Source organism: Rhamphochromis longiceps, linkage group LG22 (assembly GCF_057381845.1).
Source record: "Rhamphochromis longiceps isolate RC_006_pf linkage group LG22, R_longiceps_female_GT1.1, whole genome shotgun sequence".
NCBI classification, from domain to species: domain Eukaryota; kingdom Metazoa; phylum Chordata; class Actinopteri; order Cichliformes; family Cichlidae; genus Rhamphochromis; species Rhamphochromis longiceps.
Window position 1 is genome coordinate 11,105,095 of NC_140577.1, and position 24,336 is coordinate 11,129,430.

At 41.4% G+C, this 24,336-nt stretch overlaps 1 protein-coding gene across 2 annotated transcripts in view; it reads left to right on the forward strand.

Moving 5' to 3' along the window:
- The window catches only part of samd12 (sterile alpha motif domain containing 12), a 125,362-nt gene extending 114,529 nt beyond the window's left edge, over positions 1-10,833 (forward strand). For both annotated transcript variants that reach the window (XM_085396541.1, XM_085396539.1), the window contains exon 5: positions 7,897-10,833. In XM_085396541.1, coding sequence (XP_085252667.1) covers positions 7,897-7,928 — 32 coding nt within the window. In that variant the 3' untranslated portion in view covers positions 7,929-10,833. The remainder of the gene's footprint in view (positions 1-7,896) is intronic.
- The last annotated feature ends 13,503 nt before the right edge of the window (positions 10,834-24,336 follow it).

The following is a 24,336-nucleotide window of genomic DNA, read 5'->3' on the forward strand; positions in this document are numbered from 1 at the left end:
TTTTTTAACATTACATGACAGAATTACAGAACAACACTAGTTAGCACAGTTGTTTACTTTCCAAATCTACTCATTTACAACGTCTGTTCACAGGGAGAGCAAGCTCACTGTGCAATAATGAAAAAAGAAAAATCAACTAGTACCTTCTATCTGGGGCTGACTAGAGAAAGCAGCAACATATAACCACATTTGACCAGACTGGCAGACTAAGAGACTTAAGCTGTTCAGCTTTCAACCAAAATGTGTAGGTTTTAAAGGCAAACTTCCTTGGTATGTATGACACTTGTTCAGTTGTTATCTAAGCCTCAAGTATGGAACTGCAAAACTCTGATGAAGATGTGAATGAAATCCCCTGAAAAGTTACTTGAGATTTTCTGTTACAGTTACAGTCAAACTGTAGTTTGAATATTTCTTGTGTATAAAATAAGTACCAACATCTTCAATCTTCTGAATCCAATTTAACAGATAATGAAGATCTGCTCACTAATTTGCAGCACAGCCTGCAATGCTCAAAAAAATAACTTTAGAAAAGTAAGGGATCCGTGTCAGCATCCACTAATTGAGACAAATTTGAATTTTGCAAATGTTTTTATTCGCAAAATTGAAGATAAGTAATGTTACTTACCATTTGCAGTAAGCATCCTGAATTGGTATTAATCATAACAACCAAATGTTGACCCAGTTGTTTAATCTCATTGTTGTTTTAGCTCTAGAAGTAACAAATTGTCCAGTGTCTGTTGTGTTTCCGCCTTGATTCAGTCGATCGAAACCATTTCAAGAACTGGAATATAACATTCAGAGTTATATGTCATTTTTCTTTTATCATAGTGATCTACTCTTACTTGAGTCTCATTTTAGCAAGTAAACGGGTAAATTTTAGATGTAGCCCTGCCTGAAGAGGTTGCAAAAACTACACAAAACCAAACATTAGGACCTTTATACTGGGGTCCATGTGGATGATGTGCTGTAGAGATCCCCAAACCTACTTTCTTTTATATCAGAAAATCCAGAATAATGTTTAACATTTGAATTCCATTGCTTTTGTTTCATTGGTTCTGTTTATTTATTTATTGTAAAAGGCATCTCGTGACCCACCTGCTGTGCCTTAATGATTCACTAGGGGGCTGTGGACCACACTTTGGGAGTCAATGATCTAAAAGCATATCTACGCAGACTTCCCCACATAGACATGCTTAAAAATATAGATACAAACAAATGACAGCATAGATGTTCTGAAATAAATAAAAAGCTTGTTTTTACTGTTTCGCTTTTTGCTTCTTTGTATCACTGTTTTTTTTAAAGCCCTGACGATGTGACAGCTTCGTTTCGGTAGAGATATCCTGCATGATAGAGCAGCACAGTGCTGAGCTCAGTTTGACAGTGCCCTGCTGAGCAACTAAAGGAAGCCGAACCATGGAGGCAAGGTCTGTGCATGTGCAAAGTGCGAGTATGTGTCACTGTATGTGTTGGCAGGTGGCACTGGAAAAGGCACAGTAGCAAACAAATTCAACTTGACACGAGTTCGAAAACCAAAATACAAGCACTTTGAGGACTTCCGTTCCCCTCTCGCTCGCTCTGCATAAAATAAACGTATTTATTTAACCTCTCTGGGTTACGCTGATGAGGAGCTCTGCTTTATAGAGATAGATGGAGAGACGGAGAAAGGGAAACATCCCGTCAGTTGTTTATGTTGTTGAAATCAGGGCAGGAAGAGAAGCAGGCATGCTTGCTCTGACTCGCAGAATAAGATGACCTATTTTAAACAGACGCTGGAAGACGAGGCTCCATAAAGCTTATCTGAGCACGACGGAGGCTCGAGTATCTACATATCTTAAATAAGAAAATCATCGATTGGTACATTTAACGGGTCACAATTACTTTATGGATTATAGATTCAAGCAAAAAACACTATCAACTCTCTTAGTAAGATGCCACCAAACTCCTTATATATCCCCAGCATTGATCTAAAAGTGTCTCGGATTCTGCTGGAGGGACTGAACACCGTTCTTCCACATGATTTTCCCTGACTCGCTGCTTTGCTTGCGGTGGACATCTAAAACATCTGATTCCCAAAGGTGTTCAGTTGAAGGCCACAGAAGACAGATGTTCAGCTAAATGTGGTTAACCATGATTGTGTGTTTGGTATAGAGTGCATGACACTAATTGTATTGTAGCAAAAATAACTCCAACAAGAGTAAACTGAGTTAAATTTGTTGGCGTATTTGTGTATTCATTGGACTACATTCAGCCACACATTTATGCACATTTGTTGCAATAATAATCTGTGTGTGGGACTGGCTCAAAATAAACTACAGTGCCCACATTCATTGTAATGAAGGAACCTGTTAGTCAGTGCAACGCCGTGGCTCAGTTGTATTTTTTATTTTTTATTTTTTTTGTGGACATAAATGGAGCTCCTGTCTCGGCAGACTTTTACTGCATAGATGACACTTGACGCTGTGGATTCGTCTTTCCGTGGGATTTGTCGATAATGAAGAGCAATCCTTTGAAAACTCATCTTAATGTGACCCAGCAGCAGGACACCACCACCAGGTGCAGGATCCAGCCCGTATGGAGCAGATAGTTCAAAGCAGGGCGGACAGAATCGGCGCAACCGCGTCCTCGTTTACATTTTTACATCGAGACGCAGCACGCAGCAGAGAGGCGGCAGATGAAGCCGCACGCTGAGGTGTGCTTTGATTGAACAAGCAGGACAGCTCTGATTACAAATGCATGGGTGCAAGCTGTAGAGGAGACGAAGGAAGGGGGGGGGAGAAAAAGACGGCAATGACAGCGTGAGTGAAGTATGGCAGGAAGACAGACGGGGGAAATTTGATGATCTGGACATTTAACTCCTTGTTTCTATAAAGCTGCTCATGTGTTAATAGAGGCAAATCACGTTGATCAGTCATACCGGTGGCACAGAAGAGCGAGCCGCTGTCAATACAAGAGAGTTTGTGTGCACGTGTTGTAGGCCTGCAAGCATTTATGTTTGAACATACGAACATATGGGCATGAGATGGAATCCGTGTGTATTACACTGTGAAACAGAACATTAGTAATATATCAGTTTTCCCTACGTATGGGCCGTAAACATGAAAAGTGGGTTTTGTAATTGGTGAGTTTAACTGGAGACAAACCAACTGTTCTCTGCCTCTCATTCACTCACACTCGCACACACACTTGCGATTACACACCACAGACGCATGCCGAAATCATAATTTTCTGTCAGATGCTGGTGCGCGCACACACACACACACGCTCCACACTTATGTCAGGGAGGCATTCACACGCTGCTCAGTTTAATTTCGGTTTGGCAGATTATAGTAATTATGTTAAAGAAAAGATTTTTCAAAGTACTTTGCCCTTTTCTGTCCTTGAAGACTGAAACAGTGCTAGCTAAAGGAGCCTCATACTCCAATTTTTTTTTTTTTGAAACTCTGCTTTTTACTGGGTCAAGTAGATTGGAAAATATATTAAAATAAAGGATCTACGAGGAGCTATGGTTTTATTGTTTTGCGTGGTTTTATGGCAACAGTAATCTCTGTGGCATTCAGGGAAATGTTTTTCTAGTCATAACAGAAAACTATCCTTTATATTAAGATGCTGTGTGTGCGCGTGTGTGTGTGTGTGTGTGTGTGTGTGTGTGTGTGTGTGTGTGTGTGTGTGTGTGTGTGTGTGTGTGTGTGTGTGTGTGTGGTAGCAGCCAATAGAGACGCAGTGACACCAACATAAATTCGAAATACAGAGTATGTCATTGAACTGCACCTCTGGGCCTGCTCTCCATTTAGCACTATGTCAGAGTAATGTGTTTGCATACGCCGTGTGCTCTATTTGTGTGTGTGTGTGTGTGTGTGTGTGTGATAGTCAATGTAAACTACCCATGAAATTAAGAGGGTTTTTTTCATTTTGCTTTGTAAATGTAGACGTTTGCTTCTGCGTGTGACAATGCAAACTATCCTTGAAATTAAGATGTAGACCAGGAGGCGTGTACGTGTGTGTGCGCGCCTGTGCATGCGTGAGTGTGTGTGGGTAAACAGATAGCTCTCAGTACTCTCCCGATCCTCAAAAGACATAGCGAACCTCTAAAGGGAGGGTGGGATTTGAAGAACATTTTGAGCATGCTGACAGCTTGTCAGGGCCCTCCTACGACTGTAATGAATTTCAGCCTTTTGTGGTGTGTGTTCCTGCTGCACCGATAAGCCCTGGCACTAATGCAGTTAACAAGGAGTAAGAGTGTGCGCCCAGTTGTGTGCGCACCGCCTGACGTGATGTATACATGCTTCTGAGCATGCATCACTCAACTCCTACACTCCTTAAACAAGCTAATCATTGCCGGACAGTCTCAAGTGTGTTTCTAACAGTATTTAACGCTGCAGTGTTTTTATTTATATGGCTGAGGGTTAGATTAGTAGCATGTTAAAACTCAGTATGTGGGAGAAGGAAAAAACACTTTGAACCTAAGACTTTAAGTAACCAGGTATTGGAAGCCAAAGCCTTCAACTTCCACAGCTGCATGATCCTTTGGGTGGTGGGTCTGCAGTAGGGCCGGCACATGCGGCTCACTGGAGTTGAGCCAACCCTGACTTCATGAACTAATGCCCGACCAGTAGCAGTTCACCCCTCCCCCAGGTCTGGATCTTGGGTGGGGTCTCTGGAACCCAGATACAGGTAGCAAGGGTGTTGTTGTTGTTTCCATAGAGGCCTTATGAAATATACTTAGTTTAGCTTGTCACCCAGCCAGTAGAGCCAATACCAGCAGCCATGTTGCCCCTGACAACATAGCTCCAGAGTTCACTTGGGAAGTCTACCCCCTCCATCGTGATAAGGATAACAATCTCATCTCTGCTTTTTTTGCACTGGCAGAGACACATCTTAAAAAAAGTTAAGACAGGGCCATGTTTCCCCACTTTGTATCATCCCGTCTTCTTTTAAATACAGCCCGTAAACATCTGGGAACTTAAGGGAACCAGTTGCTGGAGAGGAATTTTGTCCCATTCTCGCCTGATTCGAGCTGCTCAACAGTTCTGATCTTCTTTGTTGTAGTTTTCATTTCATAACCAGACAAATGTTTTCAGATGGTAAAAGATGTGGACTCCAGGCAGACCAGTTAACCAACTGAACTCTTCTACTCTGAAGCCATGTTGTTGTAATAGCAGTAGTATGAGGTTTAACATTGTCTTGCTGAAATATGCAAGGCTTTCCCTAAAAGAAGATGCCGTCTCGATAGGAGCTTATGCCGCTTTAAAACCTGGATATGCCTTTCAGCACTGATGGCGCCTTTGCAGATGTGCAAGCTGACAGTTCTTTAGGCACTGATGCATCCAGTCCAGTTCTGCCTTAGGTCCCAACGATTGTGGGCGTCCACTGATTTTTGATCTCGTCCCCTGCACACAGAGATTGCTCAGATTTTCATCATCTTTGACTGATATTATGTGCTATAGATAATGAGATATTCAGAGTCTTTACAATTTCACACCAAATTTTTCCTCAATTTGTCACAGACATAGTTATTTGCAGATTGGTGAACCTTTGCCCATCTTTACTTCTGGTAACGCTGCCTCTCTCAGATGCTCTTTTTATACCCAATCCTGTTTCTGACCCGCTGCCAATTAACCTGATTAGTTTCAAAATGTTTTTCCAGCTGTTTCCTTTTAGTACCACTTACTTCTCCAGCCTGTTGTTGCTCACTTCCCAGCTTTTTTGAGATGTGCTGCTGCTATTAAATGTCAAATATTATATGAACTAATAATTTTTCATGAAATGGTACAATTGTAACCACTTTTAACATCTGTTCTATTGTAAGTAACATATTTGTGAATAACACATGTTTTTACTTACATTCTACATAGTTACACAACATTTTGGTGGGAATTGGAGTTACGCAAAATAATTTATTTTAATGTGACAAGAACTTATAGCTGCAGCTTTGTACCAGAGAAAGACAATATATGAGACTGCATCCAGTAACAGTTACAGATCAAGTACAAACCATCATCATAAATACTATTGTTTAGATTATTTTGAAAAGAAACAGCCATAATTCATGAACAGATGCACAGCATGTTCCTATCATATCTGCAGGGTGGGGGAGGGGGGGGTGGATTATACAATGAAAAGAAGACTCTCATGAGAGATTCAAATGTCAAACAGTGCGCACTGGGAAGTCTGCTGATGTGTTAATCTTGTTTCTTTAAAGCAGATCTATGATACTTTTCCATTTTTTTTAAACCTGCCATATGCATACTGTTACAGTGATGGATGCTCATATTACACATTGCCAGATTTTCACATTTTTGGTGTCAGCATGTGGACGAGTATTCCTTATGAGCCAAACGCTCAGGCTTTAGACTGCTCTGTTTAAGGCCGTTTTTTTTTATTCTTGGATGTTTATGATGTCAAAGACAGAGGCTATTCCTTTATATGGTTATCTGAGGTAAACGGCTCCGGCCGTCTGTGCGTGAGGAACAGCCAATCAGAACAAAGTGGAGAAACTCTGCCTTGTTTCTCAGTGATGAACTTAGTGGATGTACAAAGAGCCAGTATCAGATCATTCAATTCATTTTAACCTGTGAATCATGCATAGCATCTAAAAAAAAAAATATTGAGCTAGAAATATAAGTAATAGATGACCTTTGAAAAGAGTCTGACCCGAGCATTTATTCAACTTTTTTTCTTTTGAGCCAAAAACACTCAAGTCAGAAGATCTTTAGTTTTTAAATGATCACAAAAGACTTCTTATATTTTATTAAAGGATTAGTCACATATAATCGACTGTCTAATTATATTTTATAGTTTGAAGTGAAAGGTTGAGTACTTTTGGTTACATTTTGCTTTTTTCATTTGTTTTAAGTGGATTGTAATACACGCGTTCTAATTGTAATGGAGTACTGTCAAGGTACATCAAAGTACTGGCTTTTGTACTTTAAAGATCTGAACTGTACTTTTAAAAGTTTTAAAAATACATCTCAGCTTTGTGTTAGCTATTTGCCCTGAGCTTCAGCTGTCACTGTTGAAAAGAGTAACGTATAAAGTCACAAATCTGTTGCACCAAGGTCTGCATTCACACTCTCTCTCACACACACACTCACACACACACACACGTACAAAAGCTGTTGTCAGAGGCAGGGTTGGCATGTATCTTTATGCCTTGTCTTTACATGCTCCGAGTGAGCTCTAAATGTCACTGGTCTCTCTCCACTTCATCTGCCTGACTCATCCTCCTTGTCTTCACTCTGCATTTGAAGTCCTTGTGTGTGTGTGTGTGTGTGTGTGTGTGTGTGTGTGTGTGTGTGTGTGTGTGTGTGTGTGTGTGTGAGAGAGACAGAGACACCATGTGCTGGTGTGTACTTGTTTGATGGACACACTGCTGCTCTCCACCTCCCTTTGTACGGCTCCTGCAAGCACAATGATGCCCACTGCATTGATTTTCTCGTGCCATTTTATAATTATGTCTCCTCTTTTCATTCGTCCTCCCCCTCGCTCGCCCGCTTTCTCTCTTTTATCCTGTCTCTCTTATCTCGCGCCTCTCTCTTCTATTTTTCTAATTCCACCAATCCCACCACCACCACCCCACTAGATCCATTTTTATGCCTTACTGTGCCCATGCTTGTTATCTCAGCCCTTTCTGTTTTTTTTCCTCTCTGTTTGATCTCAACTTCTTAATTTCCTCTCTCATCTACGTCACTTTGCTTGGTTTCGTTTTGAACCCTTCTCCCGGCTCCTCCAGAGATGTTCCTCATCGTTTCTGTTTTTGCTCTTCTGTTTTTATCTTATTTTTCTCCTTCTTGCCATTTCTGATTTTTCTCAACCTCATCTCAGCGGGGACTGTGTTTTCTGAAGATTTTTTTTCTCATAAACTTTTTCCAATGTTCTTTTTTTTCTCATTTTCTGCAGCCTCTCTGGAGTGCACTCCGTCTTCACCGTAGATTGATGGAGAAGGGCTTCCCAGCCGCAAAAGGACGCTGACACGCATCGCCTTGTCGACACCCACCTACACTTCTTCCTGGACCTATCACAGCTCTCCATCTCTTCAGTGTCCGACCTCTATTTCTCCAAAGACCGATCTGGATGGAAACCATGCCTTCGTCCCAGCCACTCCTGTGAACTCTCACAAGTTCTGACTCGCTGTTTCCTCGCAGTTCAAACAATTGCTCGCAGCTTCTCGGAGCCTGACCGATATTTTCCATTGCAGACGCCCCATCCCCAGTCATTCCTGACCTTTGCAGCCAAACCTTCTCACGCATTGACTTCTCTCATAGCTCTCTTCACTCCTTCTCCCAAAACTCTAGCCTAACAAGGTTTCCAAAAGGTATTTGAGCAAAGAGATAATTTATGCTTTGTCTGTGCTTTTAAGGCTCTTTAAGGACCCCACCGCCGCCTATCTATCCCTACAGTAAAAAAGTGACATCTACAGTATAACCCACTTTCCAATCACTCAAACACAAGTCCTGAACTGTTTGTGGCATGTTAGCTCCTTCATCGTAGCACTTTAATGTGTGTTTTCTCCCGTGCGTACTCTTGTGCTGTATTACCGATCCCGGTTCTACCCCGCTGAGGACTCTCAGAAAAGCAGCAAAAAAGACTGTCCATAGGACTGCTATTATACTACTCTATACTTCCCTTTCTACCTTTTTTCCTCCATATATCCAGATTGTACTTCCTCAAACATGAGAGGGGAACACCAAAACACACACAACCATGTATGTGCTTTAGTGTCCTTCCTCTTTCTCATTCTATGCATAGATCCTGTGAACAGTGTTTGACAACACCCGGTGAAGTGTCCATTGTGTCTCCCTCTGCCCACTATATTGTATATATCTACGGGTAGACAGTAAGCCTGAAAGAACTTCACTGTGAAAACAAACAACATTTAGTAGGAGAATAAAGACTGAACCTGGCATCACATTAGGTACGCTTAAGTTGGCTCCCTGAAACAAGTCACACTGTTGCGAAAAGCAATCCAGTGGAGATGAAGCAGAGCCTGAAACGGAGATGAACTGCAAGGAGGAAAGTCCCTCGGTGTCACTGAAAGCCTGGTGCTAGTAGGTAAACTAATTTGGCAACCCAAAGGGGGGTTGGCTGAAAGAAAAAAAGAAGAAGAAGGCAAAGCAAAAGGGCTCCTTGAACAAAGAGGGGCTTTGACTTGAAATTCTTTACTCTAATGAGGAGAGAGAGAAAAAAAGAAGAAAAGACATCAGAGATAACAAAAGAGGAGCCTTTTTCATTTCCTCCCCTCTGTTTCACCAACTCTTTATTGCTTTGTCTGCTTTCCATCTCACTGCTTGAAACTATTTTTAGATGAGATATATTGAAAATAGTGTAGTAAGAAGACGTGCTGTGTGCAAAAGCTCAACATGGAAATGTTTTCTCTCAGTCATATTGGGAACATACACCGCATCCTATTTATGTCAGATGGGAAACTCAAATCTCTACTGTCAATGTGAATAATGGCCACTCACTGTTGATATTATAGACGTTTTAACAGCACTTAAAAGCACATTTGTCTGTAATGAAACAAAACAGCTGTAACTTGGAGCACTTCATGATGTCTGTGAGTGTAAAGACATTATAAAAATCTGTAGCCAATATAATGACCTCTCAGTGTTAGCTGCTGATTTCAGTGTATCAGAGTGATATTTATCAGAAGCTCGTATCCACGCTGGTGTAGCAGGAGCTGTTGTCACGGCAACATCTTTTTCTTTCCTGGATGGGATCTGTCAATCAAAGGCACATTAAAAAAAATAGCAGCTGCAGTTGGAGGAGAATAGGGGGTGGGAAAAAAACAAAAATGGGGTCGACCCCTGAGAGCCATCACATTTTAGTGGAATTCCATTTGCACACCGGTCCTTCTGTGTCCACCCATGCATGGTTTGTATAGCAGCCGCGGCCTAATGCAGCAAAGACTTGCAAGCAGATTGAATAGTATTGATCACCTCTTCGGGACATACACTTGGTCCTCCAGGATTACAAAAACCGCGGGGGTGGGGGGTGTATTCTGACAGTCAAGAGGAATGGAGTTGTTCGGGCTAAAACACAAGTGGTTATTTCACGGTTGGGTGGTGGTGCTGTGTCCATGGCTGTCAAGGCTACAGCAGGGAAGAGGAGGGCTGAAGCTTCCTTTAAGTTTGATTTCTTTACTACTTGATTTCCTTTTCTTTGGAAAATGTCCATAAACAAACTTGAAGGAATGGTTTGAATTGGTAAAGAGTTGCTGAATAGAGGTGTGCGTTAAAAAATTCAGATCTGCCACCATGTGTCAAAGAATCAGTGGAGGGTGATATATTCGTGGAGGTGTTATTCATTGAAACAAATCACCAATTTTGGGATTAGAAGACCTAAAGAAAACAAGCTGTACAACATGTAAGGTCTTGTTGTGTCAGTGGAAAGCTAGAAACATGTGGCTAATTTGTAGCAGTGGCTCTGGGCTAGCATGTTAGCTTAGAGAAGTATTGGGTGTTCATGATACTATAATCATTAGTCATTTGTGAGCAGCATCAAACGGGCATCACCAAACCTGTTACTAGGTATCTCTGATATCTTTGTCATAGCACATATTGATGTACAAATCTAGCTCTAGCTCAGCATAGCAAAAAAACTAAAAAAGCGATACCAGTCAATTAAACATCTAGCTCTAAGAGGTTACATTTTAAGTTAAGGAGTTTTCTTGTAATAAGAATAAGACTAGATGACAGAATAAGATCAGAATAAAGTCTTGAAATTGTAAAAAAAAAAAAAAACATCTTACTGTGTTTAAAAAGTTAAACTATTGTATCAGTTTAACTCTCATGTCTACCTGTAGAAGGTTTCATGCAGCAACCTGTTAGCTTAGCTTAGCATACAACAGAATCTATATACCAGCACTTCAAAAACTTAGAAATCTGTAGAAAAGAGAAAGAAGGTGGGTCTTGTTATGTTCACACAGACCAAAGCTAGCTGTACCAGTTTCCAACCAGTTTGCTAATCTTTATTGGACATAGTCATACTGGGAGAAGCATGGTGGTGTGGTGGTTAGCACTATCACGTCACAGCAAGAGGGTCCTGGGTTTGAATCCGCTGGGTGGGGTTGTTCATGGGGAGCACTCATGTCCTAGTACTCCAGCTTCCTCCCACAGTCCAAAGACGTGCACATTTGGGTAATTCCAAACTGGTTGTAGGTGGGAATGTGAATAATTAGCTGTCTCTCTGTGTTATCCCTGCGATAGACTGGTGACCCATCCAGGGTTTACCCTGCTTATTGCGCTATGACAGCTGGGATAGGCTCCAGCTCCCCCCGCAGCCCTGAATTGAAAAAGGAGAAGGAAAGGAAAAGCATGTTTGGATATGGTCAAAAGCACACAAGAACCTGACAAGGCAAATGTCCAGGCATTCTTAAAATTTAGTAGGAAACGAAATCAACCCTGACTTCTCTGATCTTCCAGTACATGAAACAGTTGCATAGAATTTCATCATTTTCGATGGTAGTCCAGTAAAGAAAGCACTCTGCTTTCTAACTCGCTTTCAGCTCAGCACTTCAGTGTGGTTGTAAAGGATTATTCAGAGCATTCATATCAAAATGTGTTTCCTTCCAAAGTGTCTTTGAAATGAATTTTCCCAAATTAAAAAAAAAATGGGGTCAATTTGCTTGCAGGCATTCCACTGCATAACAAATGTAGCACTGTGTCTTAGTGATCCATATGCCAGACTGCAGCACTATGGTAACCCAGGGTGTAGGGAGTAAAATATTAATTTTGTATTGATATTCTCTAGAGGGTGTGTTCCCTACTTGCAGGGAGGGAAGCAACGGAATAGATTCAACTCCAGTGGCATAAGGGGAAAGTTTCCACAGTTTTTGCTGGCTCTAATATTCCAGGTATAACCAGCTTGAGTTGTGGCACCTGTACCAAGGTGTCTAGGAACTTGCCTGAACTGGCCTTACAGACTTCTAGTGCCCCTAAGAGTTTTGGCACACACTCACAGACACTGATACACAGTGCACTGTTACACAAGAGATCCCCAAACCTCACACAAACAGTTATTGCACAAGCACTTTCACACATGCTGACACACGTGTAAAATCCATTCAAGGACACAGACTTTGCGTGTAAACAAATGCACAAGCACATACACAGAGTGACAATGCAAGCAGCGCACACATCAGTTAACAGGAAGCGTAGTCACAGCCGCTGACATCTTTCACATTAGTTATGCGTAAATACATGTAAACAAATGACACCTCAAACAGAATTTAAATAGAGGACAAATCTCAGATTTGTTTTCTGCCCAGCTGATAGCATGTTTCAATTCTGCTCAGAGTGCTTTTGTAACAGGTATATGAGCGAAGTCTCTTCCCCCAATCTATCTGCATATAAGGTGCCTAATAACGGATGATAATGGAATTGATATCGTAATAAGTGTACATAATAAAGAGATTAATCTTCATGTATATGTGTTCTCTGTTTATTCCGCCTACTGTATTACACATCCTCTAAAAAACTGATTTACACTGTGCAAGGTTGGCTGTTTTTGTGAGTGTGTACAGCTCATGCACTTTAGGTTTAGTGATGCTTTTGTTACTGTTGTGGGCTGACTGATGGGACGTTGCTACATATTGGCTATAAAAGAAAAGCACTGCCTCCAAGTCTGAAAAATGAAACCAATGTAGTTTCTTAAACCTGCATTCTTCGTGATGGCCACTAGGAGGCGACTCCTCTGGTCAAACTGTACAGAGGTTTATGAGAAAATTGCCCCACTGCTCACTTGATTTATGCCCTCGCTAAACACTTTCTTGATGATTCCACGTGTCAGTCAGTAGATTTAACTTTTATTTGATACATTGTGGCGCTCAATTACTAAATCATGATCATATTTAGAGTAAAATAATGACACCGTGTTTCATGGATGCGATACGGTGTTTGTATTTTAAGAAACTGCGAATGAGTGGATGATGAATTTTGATTATTACTAAAAAGATTATTCTGTATTCTGAAGTTAAAATAACCCCTAAAATTAAATTAATTTATTAATGTTGCAAGATATACTAACTTAGACTTTGTGTTTGTGTCTAGGTGTTTGATTCACTTGGTTACTTTGCAAGCATGTTTTTAGGACTTTGTTTAGCGTGTATATCAGTATTCACCATCATTTTTTGTATAGAGTTGTAAAGCATTGTTTTCTTCAATTCTGTACTAAGAGAATACTACAATACCCATGAGCCTCTGCCACCAATATAATATAATATCAAATCTAAATTGAAACCAATTAAAGTGTCTGAAGCTTAGTAAACATACTAAACAACCTTTTACTGGATATTTCTTGCAAAAATGAGAGCTTTAGTCAGTGTCTGCATTTTAATTTTATACAGGCTTAGACTTTTTTTTTCCTAAAGGCCAAGATTCAATTGAATTTGCATCTTAATCTGATATGTTTTCTATGTGGAAAATTTGTATGCCTGATGATCAAGGTATTAATTAATAATGAATGAAATTACCTCTTTAAGCATGGCTTCTGAGGAAATAGCTAATGAGCTTGTTAGCTGTAGGGTATGAACTGTATTGTAGTACCAGGGATTTGGACATATACAGTACCTGCATTAGAAGGAGACAGTATTGTGCAGGTTTCATAAGAAAAGTTTTGAAAAACTAAAGAATACCAGTGTATTACAAACCATGTGATCTGCAAATAAAACTGATGTCCTAGAACTGCTACACATGCTGAAATGCTTGTGAAAAGAGCCATGCTGCATTGTGGAGGCGGGCTAAGGAAGAAGAGGTGCACAGCAGGCGTGAGGGATGAAGAGACCGAGAGAGGGGACAGAAAATCGCTAACACTCAATCCCTGCCTTCCTCTCCCGAGACCCGCATCACACCCTCAGCACTCTGGGCTCTCGCCACCTGCCTGGGTGACATCCCCAATTTTTTTGTATCTGGAAATTTCCCTCCTTTGGTTTCTCACTTTGCCCTGTCCCTCTTTTCGCTCTTTGAGTTTTGCTGCTCTAATTCTATCAGTCACTCATTCTCTGTATGCCAGCGACTGAGAATCTATCCCAAACATGTGCCCTCTCATCTCTTCGTTCCCCTCTCTTCTCTCCCTCCCTGCTATCGTTTTATTGCTTCACAGCTTTCAGTCGTGTCTATTTCTATATCCTTGTGTTCTTTGTCGCCACACTCCTACATGACTTTCTTTCACTTCTGTCTTCTTCAAAGATTCCCTCTCTCTTCCTCTCTGTTTGTGTAGCCTCCCCGCTTTGTGTCTCTGCGTCATCTCCAGCCTGGCTGTCGTGCATAATGCTCCGCGTTCCCATCTTCCGTCACACGTTCGTGTCGAGCACAAGCAGGCAGCTGTATGAATTAAACATCTTAGACAGTGCACACACTGAGCCCCTTTGGAGTGTCGGGATGAGCACTGGTTCTGAGATAAGGGGCTCTGACCACACACCGTGAGTGTTTGCCAGTGTGTGTTACTTAGTGCTTGACACTGCATCCCACTGAGCAGTGAGGGTTATCGCATGTTTGGTTTTTTCATGATTTATGGTCAAAGGAAAGAAGGAACAAGAACCTTTCGACCCCCCCGCAGTCTTTTTCTTGCATTCCCCGGCTCTCGGCACATCTTATATTTCTGCACTTGTTTGATTTTCTGCCTGTTTTGTTTCAAACTCTTTATTTCACTATTTTTTATTTTCTCACTTTCATTGTTGAAATTATATTCACCTTTTTTCCTGTGTTTTTGATCTTTGCATTTTATCCTTTTGTTGTCTTTGATCCACACCTCACCCTCTCTTCCCCTAAACCCCTCCACAACAACCACCACCACCCCCTCTTTATCCTGTTCTCACTGATCCTGTCAATATGACGGATATAAAAACTTCCAAAGCGACTGATGGTTGTTCATTGCGGCGAGGATCAGCCTTGGATGTCAGCGGGACACGTGTACGGTGTCTCTGTGTGTATCATTATCTCTGCACATGTCAGTGTCTGCAAGGAAAGACTTCAGAGTGTTCTTCATGAGCATGTCATATCTTCAGAAAGCTGTGCATTCAGGTAAGTGGGCATCAGGAGAGTCTCTCCCTTCCCCACCTAAGTTAGCTAAGCCTTCTTATCATCCTGTGCTGTGTGTTGATTCGGTAGAGATCAAGCTGACATTTGGTCGACTCCCTTTTCAACAGTCTCATTTCATTGGAGTTTATCTTGCAAGGTTTGCTACAGCCACACTGCAAAGGCAAGATTCCCATTGGTTGCACTAATTGATTGTGGCAACATTTGATGGGTCCACATTAAAACTTTATTTTAAAAAGTGTTTTTCTAGTAAGGACGTGTGAATGATCCGTCCATTTCCTTCCTAGCAGGCTAAGCAGGGTATTCAAGACTTCCTTCTCCCCACCAATATTTTCCAGCCACTCCTGTGGGATCCCAAGATAACATACTAGGCCAGATGGGATGTATAACCCCTCCAGAAAGTTTAACTTGGGGTCCAGCTGGGCATGCCTGGAAAACCTCTGAAAGAAGACACCCAGGAGGCAACCTGACAGACCCCTGTACCACCTGAATTAGCAGATGCTGTGTCCAAAGTTCCCTCCGGATATCAGTCACGCTGCAGAAGGAACTCGTATCGATTGTCTCAGTCATTCGGTTACCATCCGTAGCTGGTTTTTCGGGAGGGTTTGTATGGGTGATTTGCTTCCTGGCTGAGCTGCCATCACTCTTAAACAAGATCCCAAGATACTTAAACTTTGTTGCATGGGGCAGGAAGTGTATCAGCGATAACAATATTAGCATAAAATGACACTTCTGTGCACCACCTGTCTCTTCAGACATATGTATATACAGATGGTATTTGCAACTTCTTGCATATTTGACCCAAATTCCATTCTAAATTTAGCTGTATCAGGTGTACATTTTACTATGTATACAAGTGTAACTGAATCAGTGATTTAGACACAATCAGGTTTGGAGTATTAATGTGTTAATATCCTGTAGTTGGAAGGAATGTTTTAGATTAACTGTACCTAAAGCAAATAAAAAGGTGTTACGTTTTTGTATATTGTCCATCTATGATGCAGAGTCAAGAGAGGCCTATTTATTCATCTTCCTAGCTATTGTACCGTCTTGTAAAGCATCTCAGCCTCATGATTCATGTCTTTCTTCCTTCCCTGAATCGATGTGTTCAAACAAGAAATGGCTCCTAATAGAGGTCTACAGGGAAGTGTTTTCTGGTCAGTCTCCATGGTGGCACCACGGTGAAACAGTTGAAAAGGCAACAGCTAATACCTGCTGCCTGATGGCTTTTCCCAGCACCTCGCACAGCTGTGCGCACCCGCCGCTCAACATCAAGGAGAATCCAGGATTATTACCACTGTGTTTATGTCTCAGGTGGTGTCAGTTATACCTCCGACGTGAATGGGGGGGAGACAGAATGCACATGTGGGGAATCTCTCCTCCCTGAGGATGTGTGTGTGAACCTCAGTGAATGTTTCTTGTCTTCTTCTTTTTTTTTTAAGTGTGTGAAAACATGTGTCAATGTGCTCCACAGGTTGTGAGAGAAAATAAATCCTCAACCTGAGCTCCCCACCAAACTCCCCTTCAGCCGAGATGGAACATGCCAGAGCCCCTACTGGGTAGCCAGAACCTGGGGGCCTCCAGCCAGCAGGCGCCACAGAGGATGGAGGGGTGCTGTGAGCTTGCTCGTTAAACAGCCCTGCGCCCGACCCTAATGATATCCGCCGGCACGTTTCCTGTTCCCAGCTTGCCCTCTCTCTCCCATCTATCCCCCTCTTTTTCGCTTTCGCTTTCCCTCCAGCCCTCCTCCCGCTCCAGCTCCTCTTTCTATTTCTGCGCCATCTGCCTCTCTCCTCCTCTCCCTCTGCTCTCCCCCTCTGTTTGGGTGAGAAAGTTGAACCCAGTGGGGAGAGAGGCTCTGTCACACTTGCCTTCTAATGAGCTGTTGCCCTCTGTGCCACCAGTTCTGACGGAGCCAAAATGGCCGACACATTTCACACTGCTGGGCCTTGATCTGTCGGGTTTCTGAGTGACTGGCTTGACAACTTCGCTGTGAAATGATACCATGTAGAGGGGGAAAGAAAAACAAAAAAGAACAAAAACACAGAACAGAAGAAATGATGTAACGTGGTGCCTTTGGTGAGAAATCGTCTATTCCTGTTTTCACTGTGCAACAGAACTGGGACAGTAAAATGGGTGGTGGTGTGGGTATCCTAAGGGGTTTAAAGTGTAGGCTTGCTTGATGGCCTCATTGCTTTCATCCACTGTCTGTATGAGTCAATATTAATTTAAAGGCTTACTGTTCCACATTTTCCCCACCTTGGCAAGAAATATTTGATGTCAGGGTATTTCCAGTGTCCTGGTAAATGATTAACATCAGTGTCCTAAATTGCTCTCTTACCAGAATTGTTACTAAGAAAGAAGCAATTAAACATAACAAATATGACGGGGCATATTTGTATTCAGGCTGATGATTAGTAGAAATTGAAACACATATGGCCAGCTTTCTAAATCCAAGTAAAGCCACCACATGAGGAAACGTTTTATCCAGTTATTTATTTATTCGTGGTGTTTTCATGTTTTCCATTTTCTCTTGTACAATCGCATTTTATTTTCAGAGAAAATTGGACCCTTTTGCATATTTCTATACTAATATCATGACAGCTGCAGGTAATAGATAGATGTTTGGAACAAAACAAATTCTCCTCCTACCTTGTTGTGCAACCTTGGACGTGGGTTCTGGTCAACTGTGGATCCGATTAAAATAAAATCTCTAAATTCTCAGGCAGGTATATTCACAGTATTATTCTCATAAACGTTTTTATCTTGTTTTGGCACTCACCGATCCTAAACGGCACTAAATTTATGATTACTCTGTCAAGTTGGAAGTGCATATGCACTGAACATTTCTTGGAATTAGGCTTGCTGGCAGAGGCGCATGAGAGAACATTAACTAGCCTTTAGCTCTCAGCTTGCTCGTATAAAGTCCATATGACGTGGTGCTCTGTGATGTTCTAATATTGCAGGTAATAGTTAAGTATATTCAGTGCTAGCCTGTGTCCTGCCTCATGCATGCAATTTTCCAGCAATGTGACTGCATGCAAGACGAACAATTTCCTGCTGTGCGCAGCATGTAAGATTATCCAACAGTGCTGAAATTTCTTGAAATTGTCAGAAGTTCATGTACGAAATGAAGCTCAGTTTCTCTGAGTCATAGCAGAAAGGGTCTCTTTGTCTTTGTGGCATTTCGTTGCCAAAGATGATAACCAAAAATATATTGTTATTAATTTCTAAAGCTGTTTTCAAGTCTGCACATCAGTAAATTGTCCAAAAATTGCACTTTGGCACACAGTAGGAGAAATGAGTGAGACTGCTGCCTGAGGAGAGCATGCAGGAGGGCTGGACACAGACACACAGTAGAGAATGTCTGCAGTGGCTGGTTATGTTTTATCTGTTTGTTTTACAGCTGGCAGAAAGCTAACTCAGAATGAGCACCTTGTTAAACCTTGATGGACCTCAAAAGAAGGAAAGCACATCAAGTTCCACTCTTATCTGAAGCTGCAGTGGGCACATTTTAACCAAACCTTACTTTAGTCTGGAGAAATGAACCTTAATATCTGTCGAGGGTTGGGATTTGGCATCAGCTGCATGGACCCAACCTCCTTTGTGTCAACAGTTTGGGCTGGTGGTGGTGTTGAGTAGCGGTTTTAGCAATATTTCCTTAATAGCTGTAATTCTTGGTTGAATGCCACAGCCTCTTGTTGGTGACCACGTGCATCCACATGTAACTTTTGAGCTACTTCCATTATACTGTTGCACCAAGCGATAGATTAACTGTCATTTAAACACTGTTCTCATGAACATGGCAGTGGGTTTGGTAAGCTTCGGTGCCCTCACCATTTACTGGCTCTTTAAGATGTGGTAGTATGACAAAGTTAGAGTTACAACATGAATTATGTCGACACTGAGCAGATTCTCAGGTAAATATTTCCAACATCTTGTAGAATCCATACCCACAAAGACTGAAGTAGTTTTGAAAGTAAAGCAGAGCGCTACCTAGCTTGAGTGTAGTGCTTGTGATTAAGTTCTTGGTTACTGTAGTTTTTCCCCCACTGCTGTTTCAGACAGTTTTAACTCTCAGAGATGCCACAGTTTGTTTGAGTTTGGGAACTGAAGAGGAGTTAAGACCCAGAAATGGCCAATGATGTCAAATTTTAGAGGTGGATATCATTCTGAGTTCTTCAAGACACTGTCCACCTGGCATGAAGACAACCGAAGAACCTTTATAACGCAATATAGCATAATTATCACTTTAATATGTTTTTTTTAATTTAGTACAGTAACTTGTTGCATTGCTAGGTTACAAGAAATGCAATGTGATTACATTAATGCCTTTGGGAAAGCATTACACCCGACACTGGTTATATATATATATATATATATCATTGTTTGCAATGTGTTAGGTGTGCCAAACTAGAAGACACTCATATAGATTTGTTAAAGCAAAAACAAACAACGATTGTGATGTTTTGTATTAAGATTATGCCCCCTACATGCGCTTTGTGATGCAACAAGACCAGTGGTTTCCTTATGGCAACAATTTAAAATCTACCGGATTGGTTGTTATCAGGCTGTAATAGCAACATATCAGTGAGCACTGAAAAAACAGTAGAATTATAATGAAGGTTCTGCCTAGCTAGCTTATATCTCTATAAGCTGCATTTTCTTTGCAAAGGCATACAGATGAACAATATGTATTATTATTATTATTATTATTTGCAATAACCCACACAATACATCTTTCTATATATACAGATGTTATACAGTATGCATGTATATTTGCAGTGCTTTTGTTATGCAGTGTTTTTGGAAATTCAATTTCGGCAAAACCCTTGCACTGACTGATCTGATGTTGCACTCAGCATATGAGTCAGTGAGTCAGAATTGAGCAGAGCTGCAGGGACTGGGTGTATTTTGCATATGCAGTCGTAGTGTTGTCTTTCTTGCCTGCATGTATGGGTGAAGTAGGAGTATCTGTTTTCCACCATATGCATTTTTGATATTGTGTGCGTGCGTGCATAGGTTGGCACAAGATATGCATGGATGTGTGTTTCGGTATATTCTTGTGAGCACTTCCAGGCACAGATTGGAACAAAGTGACACGAGCTAAAGGAAAAAATGACATCCCGTCCACACCTCAGACGATGACCTCGCACCAAACAAACACACTGAGCTTTCTTCCTCCCATCCACAATAACCCGTGATGACAAGTATTCTTCCATTTCTAAGAACCAGCACTGTGGAGCATTTTCAGCTGATTGGCCTTCCCGAGATTTGCATAATGTGTAGGCCGAAATAGCTCTGAACAATAACCATTTCAATATGAATGGGCAGTTTAAGATCTATGGCAACAAAACAGTGAATAAACAACAATTTGGGGAACAAAAGTCACACTCAGCTCTTATCCTTCAGCTACAGCTCAATGTCTTGATTGTCTCGCTGGCCTACATTCTGTCTCGAACATTACACTCTCGCATTTATCTCCAAGTCAGCCTCTTAATCTCAGCTATTATGATCTCGCATTACCGTAATAAATAGAGCGGCATAATTAAAAATGACATCACTTCATGTCCCAGCAGCAATTGCCCCGCCTCTTTTTCCTTAAGACGTGTTGAGTGAGGGGACTGATTTATTGATTGAGGCTATGTGACTGTGCTGGTGTACTCAGGATTATGTATCGGCAGCATGATGTTGTTGACACTCCTGTCGCCTTTACGGCTCCGACATGCCAAGATTTGGATGTTTGCCCATCCCGAGTGCGTCTAAATGTGTGTGTTGAGGAGGGGGAAGTGGGTGAGTTTGAGAGGTCTGTGGAAGAGGTTTTGAGTGTGAGGATTGTGTATGTGTGTGTGTGTAAGTCATTGAGGGCTGGGAGTGGTGGGCCAGCTGGCAGCCTCTGGCTTCACTGTGCCCTGTGGGTATCCGGCTTGGCACAGATTCTCTGTACTGCGACAGCTGGGACCTGGGTGCCAACCAAGTTAGAACTTCCAGACACACACATGTATAAACACGGGTACGTAGGATTGGACAGAAAAAGTAAAAGAGAGACAATTTATATGTCACTGTGTTTAATCTGAGTAGTTTTGTGTTGTGTTAGATTAGGCCTGTAGTAACTCTGTTGGCCTACACCAATAGAGTTAAAGAGTCAGATTACCCAAATATGTATATTTTTAGAGCTATCGTAATTTCACTCACCCCTGTTTTGATCCTCTGTTCATTACAAATAAAACAATGTGAGTACTTAATCTGGCAAGGTGAAATGAAAGGGTGTGATGATGAGGCTGTAGCACGTCTGACTTTAATGCAGGATGGCAGACGAAGATGCAATCAGCGCTTGCTTTTTCATTATCTTCATCCAAGTGTCTTAATTGCTTAATCTTAAAGCAGCATTAAGCCCTAGACTACTGAGCTCTCTCTTTTAGACTTTTGCTGCCCTGTAGCTAACAACGGGAGGAGAAAGTTTATGAGTCACCTCGCAAACAAGTTTGGTGATTTACCAGTTTGTAGAGGCCAAAAAAATAGCTTAAAGAGCAGTCAATTTGAAATTACCATAGTGAAAAGTAGGACTATGGATGTTTGTGTTTCTCTCTATGTGCTGGATATGGCATTGTTCTGAGAAATCCACTTAGTACTGGAAATAGTCACGATATGCGATCTATTTGTTTACCTAGGTGGACACAAACTGTTCACTGCAGAGAAGAGGAATAAAACCAGTTGAAGCAAGACAGTAACAATGAAGACAAAAGGAAAAGACGTTATGAAGGTGGATGAGTTTGAAGATCAGGGATCGCCCATCAAAAGCAGCTGATATTGCACAGTAGGTGAAGAAGAGTACAGGCAGGATGAAGGACAGGACGTTTTACAAATGACAAAAAGACAAGTCACAGAGTCGAAGATGCTCAGATTTTCTTGAGAGTGACCAGGGTGGACACAATTCATACCTAATCTTCTCATGTCACCTCCATTTCTGTTAACCATCAAAATGCAATTCACTCCTTGGCACTGTACTTCTAATTTATGCAAAGTTTGCCCATAAATTAGAAAAATGATTTACATATAGCATATATAGAAGGCAACTGTGGGGGGGCTGTAGCCTTGATCCAATCCACCCTTACATAGAGTGGACCGAGACAGACTCAGTAGCAGATTCTTCACAGGCTGCCTATCACTCCTGTTGTTTTGCACAAGATAAATCGCTCCCTTTCTCCACCGTGCATTAAGTGCCATTCTGATAGGGGAACATATTTTCATTCCTTCTGGGAGTGAAAATTAATTTTCAGGTTCTGGACATTTGTCTCAGAGGAACTTAGTGGAATACTTTAAATAAAAATGTAAAAAGGTCCTGGTGTTTTCCTCTCAGGCCTGCGCTCCAGAGAGTTCCACCTACCTGCACCACATTACAGACCGCTGGAGAAGCTCCTTGTAATTGCAAGAAAGTGTAACTTACACAACTGGATCAAAGTTTCCCCACCTTTGGTACTGGGAAAATTGTTAATATCCTCCTGCATGAAAGATTGTATGCTACTATAAAAGGAAATTATGAGTCATTCCTGAGGGTCTGGTTACTCTTATTAAACTATCTATCCTTGGACTTGAAAAATGTGCTTCTGAAAGGAAACAGTTTTGCTGAGTGGAAGTCCTCTGCCCACTCTGTAAAACACATTATTATCGCTGTTTATTGGATACCCTAAAAAGACATATAGATAGTAGACTGAGATGATGCATTTTTCCCCTGTTTTATTTGATTAATTATTATTATTACTATAGCATTTATTTGTTATTACTGCTTACTCTAACCCTTTGTGGTTTTGTTGACTGTGTAGTAGGACTGTCGAGGGGGTGGTGTTGCTCATTGTCGGGTGTGTGTTGAGCTGTTTAAATGTTGTTTTTTTCTTTTTGTTAAAACAAAATGGGGGAAAAAGAAATCTCTGTAACAGAATGACAGCTTGGGCTGAGCTGTATGGACACAAAGTTAGAGGGGCATGGGTGAGATGGTTTAGATATGTGCAGACGAGGGATAGTTAATGTGGAAGTTATGAAGCTGCTGCCAGGCTGGAGGGAAACAGTAAGACCACAGAGAAGATTCATGAATGTAGTGAAGGAGGACATGACATGCAGAGGGTTGGTATGACAGGGTGAGATGGATGCAGATGATCCTCTGTGGTAACAACTGAAAAAGCAGCCAGAAGAAGAAGAAGAAATGGATACTTATTGCCCTATTTGTGGTCAGTATAACAATGAAATTGATATATATCTTGGTAAAATGTGTTGTGTGTCCGTAATGCAGGAAAATCACCAATAAAGAAGCCAAACCACAATTGAAAACCAGAGTCAATATCAAACAAAGAAGTAGAAATAAAGAAAACAGACGTATGTGGGATTAAACTGGTGTCAGATTACAGTCTCCTCAGTGAATGGTGATTGACCACAACCTCTGAATAAGGACACTGTTGCTGTCATTTTCATTTTAAATCAAATCAGTTTTCTTTATTCCAGTCAACTCAAGGTGCTTCATATTTTAAAGACCCTATAATAATAGAGACAAAACCCCAACAATCAGAAACCCTATGAGCAGGAACCTGGTGACAGTGGGAAGGAAAAACTCCCTTTTAACAGGACGAAACCTCCAGCAGAATCAGGCTTAGAGAAGAGGTAGCCATCTGCCACGATCAATTGGGGGTGAAAGGAGGAAGACAGGATAAAAGACACACTGTGGAAGAGAGCCAGAGATTAATAATAACTACTGGCCCCTGTATATAATATATATTGTAAATAATGAGTGGAAAGAGGTGAGTGAAAAAGGAACATGGGAAGCCCCCAGAAGCATAGGCCAATTACAGCTTAACCAAAAGAGGATTCAGGCTCACCTGATTCAGTCTTTATCAAAAAGAGAAGTTTTAAGCCTGATGGATTTGGTTTCTGCTTCCCAAATCCAAACTGTATCCAAAAGTTATCTCATGTACCCATGTTTTATCAACTTTAGAAGCAGGAAATTAACTAATTTAGCTAATTCATGTGTGTCATCTGGTTTCAAGGATAGATAAAGTCGGGAACCATCTGCACTGAACATGTATGCTACTCTTTCTAATACTGCCTATGGGAAACATACAATGTTAATGGAATTGAAAATAGTAGATATGATTCAGTGATTCAAATCACTGCAGTGCAGTACCTTATTACCTGCAGCATGTTCTGAAACATTATGGTCAGCAGTATCAAACGCTGCACTGAGGTCTAGCAGGACAAGCACAGAGATGATTCCACTGTCAGAGGCCATAAGAAGATCATGTGTAACCTCCACTGA